This window comes from Trematomus bernacchii, unplaced genomic scaffold, assembly GCF_902827165.1.
Source record: "Trematomus bernacchii unplaced genomic scaffold, fTreBer1.1, whole genome shotgun sequence".
NCBI lineage: Eukaryota > Metazoa > Chordata > Actinopteri > Perciformes > Nototheniidae > Trematomus > Trematomus bernacchii.
In genome coordinates this window covers 1,490,887-1,503,781 of record NW_022987609.1, presented here as the reverse complement: position 1 = coordinate 1,503,781, position 12,895 = coordinate 1,490,887, and the positions used below count along the sequence as shown (strand labels likewise).

Below are 12,895 nucleotides of genomic sequence, written 5' to 3'. Positions count from 1 at the left end.
CTAAACTAGTTATAGATATGTTTAGTTTTACTGTCGGGTCACTCATTACTGGATCTGCGAGCTGCATGATACTGGCGGGTTGTCGGGAGAGGGGGAGAGCGCTCCGTTTATTATTCCCGTGTTATTGTAAATTACTGTACACGTTTGAATAGTTAATTAATCTACTATAATTAGTTTGTTTAATATCGAATCATATCAATTTGTTTCAAAGCTCAATAAATAACAAAGAAGACCTTTGACCGGCACTTTTCTAATTTTGTCCGGAAGATTTAAACTGTAACGGACATGTTGACCGGCAAATAATTATTCTAACGGGAACTCTGGTCTGAGGATGCAACATATATGACTGTATAAGGTGCGAACGCGTCTGCTACGTATGCTGTTTGAAGTGTATATAAACTGTAAGATTATCTTGGTCTGTGAGGGCATTACACTGTTGACTGCTTAGCTGCAAGGTGATGTGTCTCATGATAGTGCTGTGCAGCAATATCATATTTAACTTCAACCATCTCTGGCCTCAAGCCTCTTTGTCTTATTCTTTAATGTTGTGAGTGTTACATCGGATCCACAACAAGTCCACTCACCGACTCTCCCCGGATGATTGACGAGGACGCTGAGCCGGGCGTCTCTGCTGATCCTCGGGGACGACAGGTTCCACGGGGAGAACTTGGACCGGACCCTCGCCTGTCCGCCCGGCATCTCTTTCCTCCTGAAGCAGCGGCGATGCCTCTTCTCTCGCATGTGACTGGCGGTGCTCCCGCTCCAGTAGCCCTCCTCTTCCTGCCCGTCCTCTGGTTTGGGAGGGCTCGTACCTCCTGCTGTAGCCGAGGAAGAGGAGCAGGATGAAGATCCGCCGGGGGTCTCCGAGTCCGAGTCCACGCTGAGGCTCTGGAGGTTCCCCAGCTGGCTTTTCTCCTCATCGCTGATCTTAAGCTTTCGTTGCTTCGGGCGAGAGTCTGGTGCTGCCTTTGAGATGTCTTCTGTAGGAGTCGGAGACGATTGTCTTTCTGGAGTCGAGGGGTTGAAGATGTGGACGGTGCGAGGTTTCGCTACGGGAGGAGAGGGCTGAGGGCTGGGTGGGAGCTGGGATTTGCGAGGCTTAGGGACGGGATGTGGCACCGTCTCATCCTCAGTGGGAGCTGCTGCTGCTGCCTCTGTTATAGATGGAGGCTCAGTGGGAGTTGTTGAGTGAGGAGAAGGACCACAGTCCAGAGTGTGCTCGTACTCCTCATCTGATGGAGAGGGGGTATAATCATCACTGGAGAGCCGGTTGTCTTCATTGGTTGTTTTGTGATTCCCTTCACTATCCTGAATACAGAAATGGAAAAAAAGACATTTAAAAAAGGCACACATTCCTGCTTTTTAACACAAACTATGCTTTGACACCGTCTCTGTAACGGAAACCTGATTTGTTCTGCACGTGTGAGCTAATTCAGCTTTCTGTCACCGCCATCGTTTTACGGCGTTGTTGAAAAAGTGCAGAGAATTTCTTTTTTTTAACTATTGAACACTCCTAACAAGAAATAAAATAAAAAAATCTAATGGAAACAGGTGCATAATAAAGACAGGAATTAGCATATCAGAACGTATATTCAATTATAAAAGAAATGTTTTTCATTTTATACAATTTTAATTTCACAACCATATCAAAATCTAGTGGTTGATCTTATTTTCATTTTTAAAAAGTATCTTAGGTTCAAAAGTATCTTAAGTACATTCATATATATTTTCATTATACAGTATGACCCTTACTTTATTTAAAGGGGACCTATCATGCAAAATGCACTTTTGTACGTCTTTTATACATGAATATGTGTCCCCGGTGTGTCAGGGAACTCACCAAGTGTCAGAAAACACAACCCTCTCTATTTTCCTCCATACCCAAATCTCTAAAAAAGGGGCTGCAACGGATCTGATGAAAACTGATCCAGATTTGAACACTGTCCTGACGTCAGGACAGTGGCGCTACGGCTATTGGGCCAACTCCACCAATCAGGAGGAGACAACCACGGCCATTGCCGTTCGAAAGCGCTGGAGACGCTGTAGTACATATGCCAGGCCTGTAGGTGGTGCTGTTCTCACTGAATCTGCCCTTGCAAATACAGAGCTAAAAATTGTCAAATTGAGCGAAATGAGGCATGGCTAAAATGCATGATCTGTTTGGTATTTTGAAAAAAAAAAAGTATAAATATGCCTTATATAGGTATGGTCCTATACTATATTATTCAAATATAGCATGATAGGTCCACTTTAAGCATTGCATTTAAGTAGCTTTTCTTTGTTAGTGAATGACGAAATTACCTCCATATTTTCTACACCAACATAAGAGAGAACGTTTGATTTAATCTTCTGTTTCATAACTAGTCAACAACATCATTCTATTTCAATCCCAGAAAACTGACATAATTCCCTTCAACAAACCTCAGTGAGCATCATAGAATGTAGCGGCATTTCCACAAATACGCAAAACATGTGTGGAAAGTACGAATCGGGTAGTGACAGAAACAAACATTTGCATTATTTGTGAGCAACTGCTGCGAGCGATCGAGCCCTGCAGGCTGAAGACATCGGACCAGACACCACACGGATGGTTTATCATGCAAAAGGAAATTGTGTAGCATGAGCAACAGAACATTTGACATCTGCTCTGCTCAGTGACCCACCTTACAAGATGTTTCTGCCCCGTTTTGCAGCTCCAGTTCTTCAGAGTGCAGCTCACAGTAAAACCTCCCTGAGGGGACATCACAGACAGAAAACATGAAGGGGCTGAAAAGTCAGACACAACTGAATGTTGACGTGCCAAAGAAGGGGGGGGGAAAAAAGATGCCTGCTGTTTGGATAAATGATTAATGTCCTTTTAGTCTAAATGGAGCCACTTTACAAATGGTCTTAGTGCAAATTATTAATAACAATAATTAATTAATAAAAAGGCAGTGCTTTACTTATTGTTGAGAACACACATGGAGCAATTGGAGCAATAGCTGTTGAAACCATTACATGACATTTAGCTGACGCTTTTATCCAACGCGACCGACAATAGTTGCATTCAACCATGAAGAAATAAACTCCAAAATTGTGCGAGGACCCGTGAAACCAGAAATACAAAAGCCATATACTGTAACTGTGACGAAAAGTCTAAATATTGCAACATACATGGACAGAAACTTGAAGAGATACCAACAATATTTTAATAGTTGTTGGTGTTGCAAGATAACTGTACACATATGACAATCTTCCTTTTATAATTCTGACAAAAGAGGACATTAAAGGGGCCCTTTTATGCTCTTTGGGGTTTTCCCTTTCCTGTAGTCTTGTGTTATACAGGTTTTTCTGCATGAAAATGGTCTGCAAAGTCAAAAATCCCAAAGTTCCCTCCAGAGGAAGTTTCTCTCCCACACACTCCCCCCCCCCCCACCCCCCCTGCCTGTAATGCCTCCACTGGACTCCTTTGTTTACTTACATATCATAATGACATCACTATGTAACACTCAAGCTTCTATTGACCAGCTCTCCAACACATTGTACGTGCTAGGCTAAGGGGCGGGACATCTCTTAACGGTTGACCAATCACAACAGAGCCGACCAGCTAACCAATCAGAGCAGACTGGGCTCTGGTTTCAGACAGAGGGTGAAAAGAGGTGCTGCAGCACAGGCAGTATGAGAAAAATAAAGAGCTTTTTGAACATTAAAGCATGGAGACATGTCCCAGTAGAGACACTACATACTGATATGAACCTGAAAATGAGCACAATATGTCCTCTTTAAGTGCTCACCTGTAGTCTGATCGAAGGTGTATCCTCCCAGTCTGAGTGTGATGCTGCAGCGATGGCAGGTGAAGCAGCTTCGATGGAAGAACTTCCCCTCAGCGCTGACCCTCTCCAGCACGTAGACCCTCTGTCCACAGAAGTAACACTCATCACTGTTTGTCAACGACACACAGGCGTCAGACTCAAGCTCAAGCTCAGGCTCAGGCTCAGGCTCAGGACCAGGCTCAGGAGTAGGGATAGGTGAAGGACTGCGCTCAGGGGACACCGGCAGCACCACCGTCTGGGGGGGAAAAGGGCGGATAAAATCACTCAATTGCCCCCAAAAAAGTAAGAAGGATTATTACAAAAAGCTTCAAACACAACTCACACTGTCCTCCTCTGCCATTGTGGTCTTTCTTTCTTTCTTCAAAGATGCCAGCTTTTCCTGCAGAGGAAAGAAGAAATATTAACATCACATGACGTGATTATGTGGAGAACATTCACACCATTTTAATGATTAAAAAAAAAGAACCCACGTCTCTTGGAAAACATCTAATAATGTTCCCCTGAAATAACAGATGTGAGTCACAGACAGCACAGACAGGAGGCCCAGACGTGAACTCCAGCCAAGCACACCAGTGTGTTTGAAAATATCTTTATCAAACATTTCTCGGGGCTGTGTAAACAGTGACAGTCACAGTAGGCGTACCTTGCGTCTTTGCAGAGAGTTGTGCTTCAGCTTGTTCAGGAAGAAGACAGCGGACTGTGTCGTGGAGAGACTCAGAGGCTTGGCCGGCGAGGGGAAGGCTGCAGGGTCTGTAGCACAACACAAAATGAAAAGAGAGAAACATTTTATTGAGACACACAAGAAATGCAGGTTATCACACTAGGTTGAAGACACCTGATTTGGCCTACTTGCACAGCTTAAAATATCCTAATTCTACCTTTTTGTAAATCGACAAGGTACGTCCTTTTATCTGTAATACTCTGTTGGAAACATCCTCTTACTTGTATTCTCTGTAGCGCCACAGCAGATGCATTTAACTTGTCAATCCGCATAAAAAACTCTTCAGCTGCTGCTCTCACTACTACCACTCCCATGCTTTCATCATTCAGCTGAGGTTACGGGAGAATGACAGCTCCCTCCTGACTGCACATCCGTCGGTGGATCCCGTGCAGCGCAGCAGAACATCACACACACACACACGGCGAGCATCACACACACGGAGAGCATCTATCACACACACGGCGAGCATCTATCACACCCACTTCAGTGCCTACAAACGCTGGGCTCTGTCATTTACTGCTGCACAAACTGCTCATGCAAAGACTGTGAAAATACCTCTGCTACAAATATCCGGGATAATATCCTCCTCGGACAGTAGATCCCCTTCAGGAGATCCTCGTCCCATAAGCCACACGGTGACTGACTGTTTGCTCTTTCTGCTGCTGCTGCTGCTGCTCGGCTGGTTTATGCAGGAGAGCAGCACAACCAGTGGAGGCTGGCTCTGCTCTGAGCTCAGCACTCGCCACTTAAGCCGAATGAATTCTGGGTAACAGGCTCTTAAAGAGACGGCAGCCATTTAATCACTTCTCAACACCAGACACGTTTTCAGTGGGAAGGCTCCTGACCCTTTCAGGGTGATGCTAATGCAGTGTCTAAGCAACAGAGTTACGTAAGTTGAAGCTGCTGTCATCAATCATTGTCTTCAGATATATTTCAGATTGTAAACAGCATTAAAAATTACATAAATAATGAAAATATGAACTGTGTTAAATTGTAAAGTGTTTTTTTTTTTTGGCTTTTAAATCATGCTTCAACATTTGTGTTACCCTTGCAAATGATAAATAGTCAGATGTTTACCTTTTGCAGGCACAGCGAAGGCCTTTTGGACCTGGGTGAGATAGAGGACCATGGACAACTTGTCTATCTGACCACTGTTGGCCAAGTCGCTGGCAGCCATGACAGGCGGGATGCCCAGCTCCTTCTCCAAAATGCTGAAGGCCAGTTGGTTGTTGTGAACCGCGCTGGACTCATCCAGGGCGGACATGTCACTGTGGAGGAATAAGAAAAACTGGGATTAAATGTTGTAGCTGAAGAAGAAATTATGAACTTGCATCAAAGACAAGCGGTGTATGGAAATAGGCACATTTTAAAGAATATGTATCCGACATATTTAGGTTAGCTGCATGTTAGTATTGCTTGATTGAGAAGTGTATTTGTATTTTCAGGTTTTTATTTGCACATAATTGCACGCCTGAAGACTAGACAGTAAGGGACATGTACATTGTATGATCAAAGATATTTACTTTTCTTTTTAGTGTCAAATTAGTGTTATGTCCAGGCCTTTTAAACATGTGGTTGTGAGATGGCTGGCATTTTTTATGCTTCACTAAATGCTTTTAACGGCTAAGGAACTTTTCAAGTGCATTTTTGGTGCTTTTTAGCACCAATTTGTTTGTGAAAAGGCTATATGGGACATGCAACAACATAAATAACAGCATTTCAAATAAAGGATATGTCTGCCCCTTAATGTGATTCTTACAGTATGTCCCAGTGTAGAATAGAATAGAATAAAATGGGAGGGATGAAACCCCCTCTTTAATGGCCACACATGCAGAGCACACAGCACACAGTGACATTTGTTCTCTGCATTTAACCCATCCTAGTACCAGGAGTCTAGTACTAGGAGCAGCGGGCAGCTATTGCACAGCGCCCGGGGAGCAATGGGAGTGGGGGGGGGGAAGGGGTTGTCCGGTGCCTTGCTCAAGGGCACCACGGCAGGGCCCAGGATGTGAACTGGGACCTCTCCAAGTAGCGGTCCACACTCCAGTGTAGCCGCTTAGTGAGACTGAGTGGGATTTGTCTCAAAGGACTGTGTCATGTTTACACAACTAAACAAATTAACTAATGTAAAGAATCCAACAATCACATGAAAAAAAGTAAATGCTCACATGAGCTGGGGTCCGAAGTGGTGGATCAGAGCGCACAGAGCCATCCCGGACCTCCAGGATTGTGTGAAATCTTTTACATCCACATTCTTATAACCCGCTGTGTTTTTCTGGCACCATTTCAACAACTCCTCAAAACCACTGACAGAATCTGTGGGGAAAACAAAGGCAATCCATCAGACCGTGCTCTACGGCCACAGTGGGGAGGCTTTCACAGCCATAAAAACGTCTTTCTGTGATGTGTAAATATTGTGCGAGAGAATGTTTTATTGTTATGATGTTGATCACAATGTGATTCCACCGTTACTCTACACATCTTTAAATAACCGAGGCCTTGAGAGGCTGCACAGTGAAGAGGAGCTGACCTTGACGCAGGTAAGAAAACCTATTCTTCTGTTTCTTGCTCGCTGGATTGGATTTATCAACGATATATAGGTGTTGCACCTAAAGAGAGAGAGACAGGTGGTTCAATTATTATTATTATAATTATTATTATTTTATATTACATATATTTTACACGTGAGTGGCGGTTTTAATACTTTACAGTAAGCATTTCTACATGTTACACAAATGAATTTATTCCCAAATAAATAATTTAAAATATGCAAATAAAAACATGTTTAAAGAATAATATATAAATAAATAATATAAAAAATAAATAGGTCAAAAGAAAGAGATAAAACAGCAAGCTTTTGATTAATAAAACGGACGTTACATCCCCACTAATAATTGCAAAACAAACAAACAAGCACATTGTTTTTCTCATTATTTAGTCAATACACTAAACCAGGGGTGTCAAACTCAAATACACAGTGGGCCAAAATTAAAAAATGGGTACTAGTCGAGGGCCGGACTGGTTCAATGTTTATTGCAAAAGTTATTGAAATGAACTTATTGCACATATTAAACCTGGAACTAACAAAGCTTAAATTATTGCCTATAAAAACAACATTAAACATTAAATAATCAGTTGCATTAATTTCTTATGGCTCTATTTATTTCTTATGATTACATTTTTCAACTTCAAAAAAACAATTTCCCTCAAAGAACAAACCAAACATGCCCTGTTGTCATGAGAGAAAAAGTGCAGAAGGAAACATCCATGTAAACTCAGTTTGCTGCTCTGTGATGCTAGTTCAAGCCAGATACTTGGCATCTCATCTTGGGTGCAAGTTCATCAATGTTTGGGGTCAGGCTCTGAGCGGAGGAGACCCTCAGGATTGAGTGAAGGTGTGCGTGCAATATACCGGCGGGCCAGATCTAATAGTTATTAAAAATTATCCTGCGGGCCGAACCACTGGCCTGATTTGGCCCCCGGGCCTTGAGTTTGACACATGTGCACTAAACCCATATCCCGTATTAAAGTACATTTTCACTAGTCTACACAGCATGATTTGTAAAGCAAACAAAGATATTTAAAATGCAACACACATTTCATTTGATTCTACTTCAAGCCATTCAATGAATCAGTAGTTTTTCTATAATATATATAAAAGACGTAATACGGTTGCAGATGCGGTTACAAAGGCCAAATAATTTTTCTGTCTTATTATATCAGAATGTAAAGTATAGTTTCGCATTGCTTTACTTGTATGAGATTATGTGTTTTTTAACCTGCATCCTTGACCTCCCTAAGCTTCATGAAGATTAAACTGACTGATTCATATCTGTGTTGAGCACATAGAGGATAACAGTGCTGACCTGGTGGGCCTGGATGGAGGAGAGGTTGACTCTCATGTACCGAGTTTTGGGGTCGATGCTGTAACTGACGTAGTTTTTCATGCAGTTTTCTGGCGTGGTTTGAGACAGGACCTGGTAGATACTTTCTCTGTGTGTTTTTAGAAGAGGAAACATTCATTTAAAGCCAAGGGAACACAGAGATGCATTGATTGGAACAGTAATAGAAAAACTAACGCTCAAAAAGGAAGGCAAGATGATGCAATTAAAGGTCACTCAACCGTACACGTTAGAATTCAGGCTAAATGAACAGAAACAAAACTATTCAGAATAACTTTAACATATAACGAATATAAGGATTTAGTTGGTATTACAGTACATACATCTACATGCACATGCTTTTATTTGACACATTTATATGTAAATACAAATAACCAGGGAGGCTCTTGACAGTTTTCGTCTGTACGAACATCAGGTTAACCAGGTAGCTTTTACGTGTTAAAATTGGCCAACATGACTTTTGTCCAGACCAGCCTTAGTGTTTCATTCTTGCTACATCAAGTAATCACGCTGAAATATTCTCTTCACCCTTTGCAATCAATGCAACTACCCATCTCACTAATTATTTCAAGATGGGAATCGTGCTGATGAGGAGACCCACATGAATACTAATCAAAGTGCCCGCTAGATTTGTATACTTTATATTCCCAAACCGTCAAGGCAACCTATTCCCTTTCTATTGAAAACCTTATGTTAGTTTTCCTTGAAACAAAATATCATACCTATAGTAGAACCTACAATTTTAGGTTTTGAAAGTGCTCTATATCAGTGAATTAGGGAATAGGGAAATAAGTCAGGTAGAGAAGAAACAGGAAGTAGAACCTCAGTGGGTTTTGCATGATATTACTCATCTATATGATCTAACTATACTACTACTAATATATGCAAATACTACTACTAATATATGCAAATACTACTACTAATATATGCAAATACTACTACTAATATATGAAAATACTACTACTAATATATGCAAATACTACTACTAATATATGAAAATACTACTACTAATATATGCAAATCTCTGTAGTGTGTGCTTCTCAGTAGATTTGTAAAGCAGACCCACCGCTCAGCCAGGACCTTGAGATGGGGGGTCCCGAGGCCCCAGCTCCTCACCATCCACGCTGTGTCAAAGGAAGCTAGAAACCCCCGAGCGATGCCTGTGCCCAGAGGCCAGAAAGGCTGCAGAGAACAGAGAATAAGAACTCCTTGTAGCACAGTGAATCTTACAATTATAAGCATTTAACTCATTAAAAGCTCATGCTACAGAAAATAAAACAGCTGCTCAAACAGTCATAAGCTTTACGTAAAAAAGTGGCGAATTAAGCTAAATGGTAGCATCAGAATGAAATCATGTTCACCATTTTAGTTTAGCATATTAGCATGTATATATACAGTCTATGATTAGCATGCTAACATGTGTTGAATAGCAATTAAAAAAGAACATCTGAGGATCACAGGAATGTAATTAGTTTGAATGGCCAAAGCTTAACAATTATTTTACGGAAATCCAAATATTGACCCGATGAACAGAGTGTTTGTCAAAAAACACGAGTCCTCAAAGTTATTGAAATATATCCTGAGGGGTTCATGAATATCTTAACTTCATGGAAATCTATTAAAATGTGGTAGCGATTTCACTTAAAACCAAAATATATAACTGATATAACACTACATTTGTTACAACCGTGAATGTTTGTGTTAAAAATTGTGTGGGATATTATCACAGGATAAAAAAAATACTTGGTCTGTTGGCTACATAAAAAAACATGTAGGGATTCGTCCTCTGGGGACCATGAATGTTGTACTTTTTGCAAGTTCATCTGTAGTTTTGAAATATTTCACTGTAGATCAAAGTGGTGGACATATTAACCACCATCTTTAGAGCTATGTGTGGCTCAAAGAGTGAACTAGGGGAAGTTTGCACCACATCACATTCAATGTTTTCCCCTACCTCCACCAGGCAATCTCCAACAAGAGCCATCAGCAGCTTCTTCCCCCTCTTCTCTCTGACCTGAGAGGCATTCTCAGCACGCTGCATGCAGGTGAAGTCGAACATGGCCACGTCTGGCTTTCCCGCATGGTTTGGAGCAAACTGGAGGTCAGGCAGTTTACCCCCTGTGGAGAACGAGGCGGCATCATATGCATAGCAGCGCAAAGCCTCTTCATCCACGTTTGCAGGAGCCAGCAGCTCCTCCGCGTCGCTGAAGTCCTGCAGAGACGGAGCAAGAGGTGTAATCTGATGAGTCATCATGGAGACCTTTTTCTGATCTTGAGTGACATGTATTATATTGAGTTTACTGCTGCTGCTAATGGGCCAGGCTGCAGAGAAAGAGGAGATGATTGACAGTCTATCTCTTCACACTGGAGCACCTGATGGCTGCTTCATCCATCTGGCTTGTTTCTCTTTTTCGTTTTACTGTACAGAGATGCAGCCGCTGCCAATAGGAATCACACTTTCTCTTGGTAATGGATGTGTTGTTCTCACCTGTTTAATGACCCCCTTCTTCAGCAAGCTTTGCTTCTTGGCAGTCATGACGAAGTAGTGGGTGGCGTCTTTGTAGTAGACAATATTCTCCAGATCAATACCTGGAGTGTGAAATGGAGAGAAAGCATGCTGGGCTTAGAGGGAGATAATGTAGGAGAATCAGGTGCCTCATTAGCTAGCTTAAAGGGGACCTATCATGCAAAATGCACTTTTGTACGTCTTTTATACATGAATATGTGTCCCCGGTGTTCCAGGGAACTCACCAAGTGTCAGAAAACACAACCCTCTCTATTTTCCTCCATACCCAAATCTCTAAAAAAGGGGCTGCAACGGATCTGATAAAAACTGATCCAGATTTGAACACTTCTATGACGTCACAGAAGTGGCGCTACGGCTATTGGGCCAACTCTCCACCTATCAGGGGAATGTGGGGTTGGGCCACGGCCGGCCATTGCCGCTCGAAAGCGCTGGAGACGCTGTAGTACATATGCCAGGCCTGTAAGTGGCGCTGTAGTCTGCCACAAAAGCAGCAAAGAAGACTTGGTTACCATGGTTACCCTTCTGTTTATTCTCTCTGCTGTGGCTTTTTTTTCTCCCTCCCCGAGGCAAGCGTTTGCTCCTGCTGCTTTAATTCAATGCAATCCCTCCCCGCCGAGGAAAGCACTGTAATTCTCTCCGGTTAGTCCACCAGCAGATGACAAACATCCACCTCTCCGCCTCTTCCAAGGAACGAGGGGACCGTGCGGCAGAGTTTCAGTTTCAGTTTCTTTCGCCGGTCAAGATGTCCGTTAAAGTTTAAATCTTCCGGACAAAATTAGAAAAGTGCCAGTCAAAGGTCTTCTTTGTTATTTATTGAGCTTTAAAACAAATGAATAACGACTCTATATAATAAAACACGGAGGACGGAGATCTCTTTTTCTCCCCCTCTTCTGACTTCATCAGAGCACGGCTCCCCTCTCCTGCAGGGGGGAGTGGTCAGCTGCAGCTCACAGAGATCAGACCCGTAGACAGCAAACAGCACATAGAGCGAAATGAGGCATGGCTAAAATGCATCTGTTTGGTATTTTGAAAACAGAAACGTATAAATATACCTTATATAGGTATGGCCCTACAATATATCATTTAAATATAGCATGATAGGTTTCCTTTAAATATGATTTACTGGAGCAGGCAGAGATACAGGGAGGTCGTAGTGAATTAAAAAGCCATTAAAATAGTGCTAAAGGGTGATAAAGGTGACACACAATTTCTGTGTTCAGAATAAAAAAGGTACAGAGAAATGTAGGGAGGAAGAATGTCTTTCATAAGGGTTAATGCTGCATGTCACAGGAAATGAACTGAAGATTGCAAACCAGATTAACGGCCTCACTACCCTTTTCACACTTCACATTGAACCTGACAGTGCGAACATTCATTTCATGCCTTGAGGCTTCGAGCGACAACAGAACAATACAATGAAAATGAAAATAGAAGCGCTGGTATTCTTATTAGAAATGTTCAGCGAGTCTACTTCATAGTTCATGTGCTCTCTAAGTGCAAGCTTTGGTATAAAATGCCTCTGGTTTCTTCCCTTTTCACTGAAAAAGAGCACAGGGTTGCTTCACTGCATATCAAGATGTTCTCTTCCGACCTGCTGTACGTGACACTGCTGTTTGGATGCCTACCCATCTCAGTGTGCAGCTCCTGGAAGAACTTCTGGTTGTAAATGCGAGCCACACCGCTGATCTCTGCTACTTGAGCCTCCTCAGCCGTGTGTCTGTTGATGAAGTTGGTTGTGATGCCGATAGCCAGCTTGCCTCTCAGCTCCTTATGCCTGAAACCTGATAGATTGGGAAAGAAAAGAATAGGGGCTGATACATCTTGCTATCTGTATATCACTACTTGAGGAAGTTGGTGACTGTGTTTAACCGTCAGTTCTTGCACAATATGTAAATGCAGATATTTGTGTCTTCAAGTGCAATGGTAAGAGCAG

General features: G+C 42.3%; 1 protein-coding gene across 2 annotated transcripts in view; it reads right to left on the bottom strand.

The window, feature by feature from the left end:
- mical1 (microtubule associated monooxygenase, calponin and LIM domain containing 1) overlaps positions 1–12,895 on the bottom strand; it is a 30,723-nt gene that overhangs the window by 8,471 nt on the left and 9,357 nt on the right. For both annotated transcript variants that reach the window (XM_034131936.1, XM_034131937.1), the window contains 13 exons: positions 12,588–12,743; positions 10,924–11,024; positions 10,390–10,647; positions 9,502–9,617; positions 8,400–8,526; positions 7,064–7,142; positions 6,702–6,849; positions 5,611–5,801; positions 4,456–4,562; positions 4,135–4,191; positions 3,774–4,047; positions 2,664–2,731; positions 585–1,308 (listed from right to left, as the gene is read on the bottom strand). In XM_034131936.1, the coding sequence (XP_033987827.1) occupies positions 585–1,308; positions 2,664–2,731; positions 3,774–4,047; positions 4,135–4,191; positions 4,456–4,562; positions 5,611–5,801; positions 6,702–6,849; positions 7,064–7,142; positions 8,400–8,526; positions 9,502–9,617; positions 10,390–10,647; positions 10,924–11,024; positions 12,588–12,743 (2,406 nt within the window). The remainder of the gene's footprint in view (positions 1–584; positions 1,309–2,663; positions 2,732–3,773; positions 4,048–4,134; positions 4,192–4,455; positions 4,563–5,610; positions 5,802–6,701; positions 6,850–7,063; positions 7,143–8,399; positions 8,527–9,501; positions 9,618–10,389; positions 10,648–10,923; positions 11,025–12,587; positions 12,744–12,895) is intronic.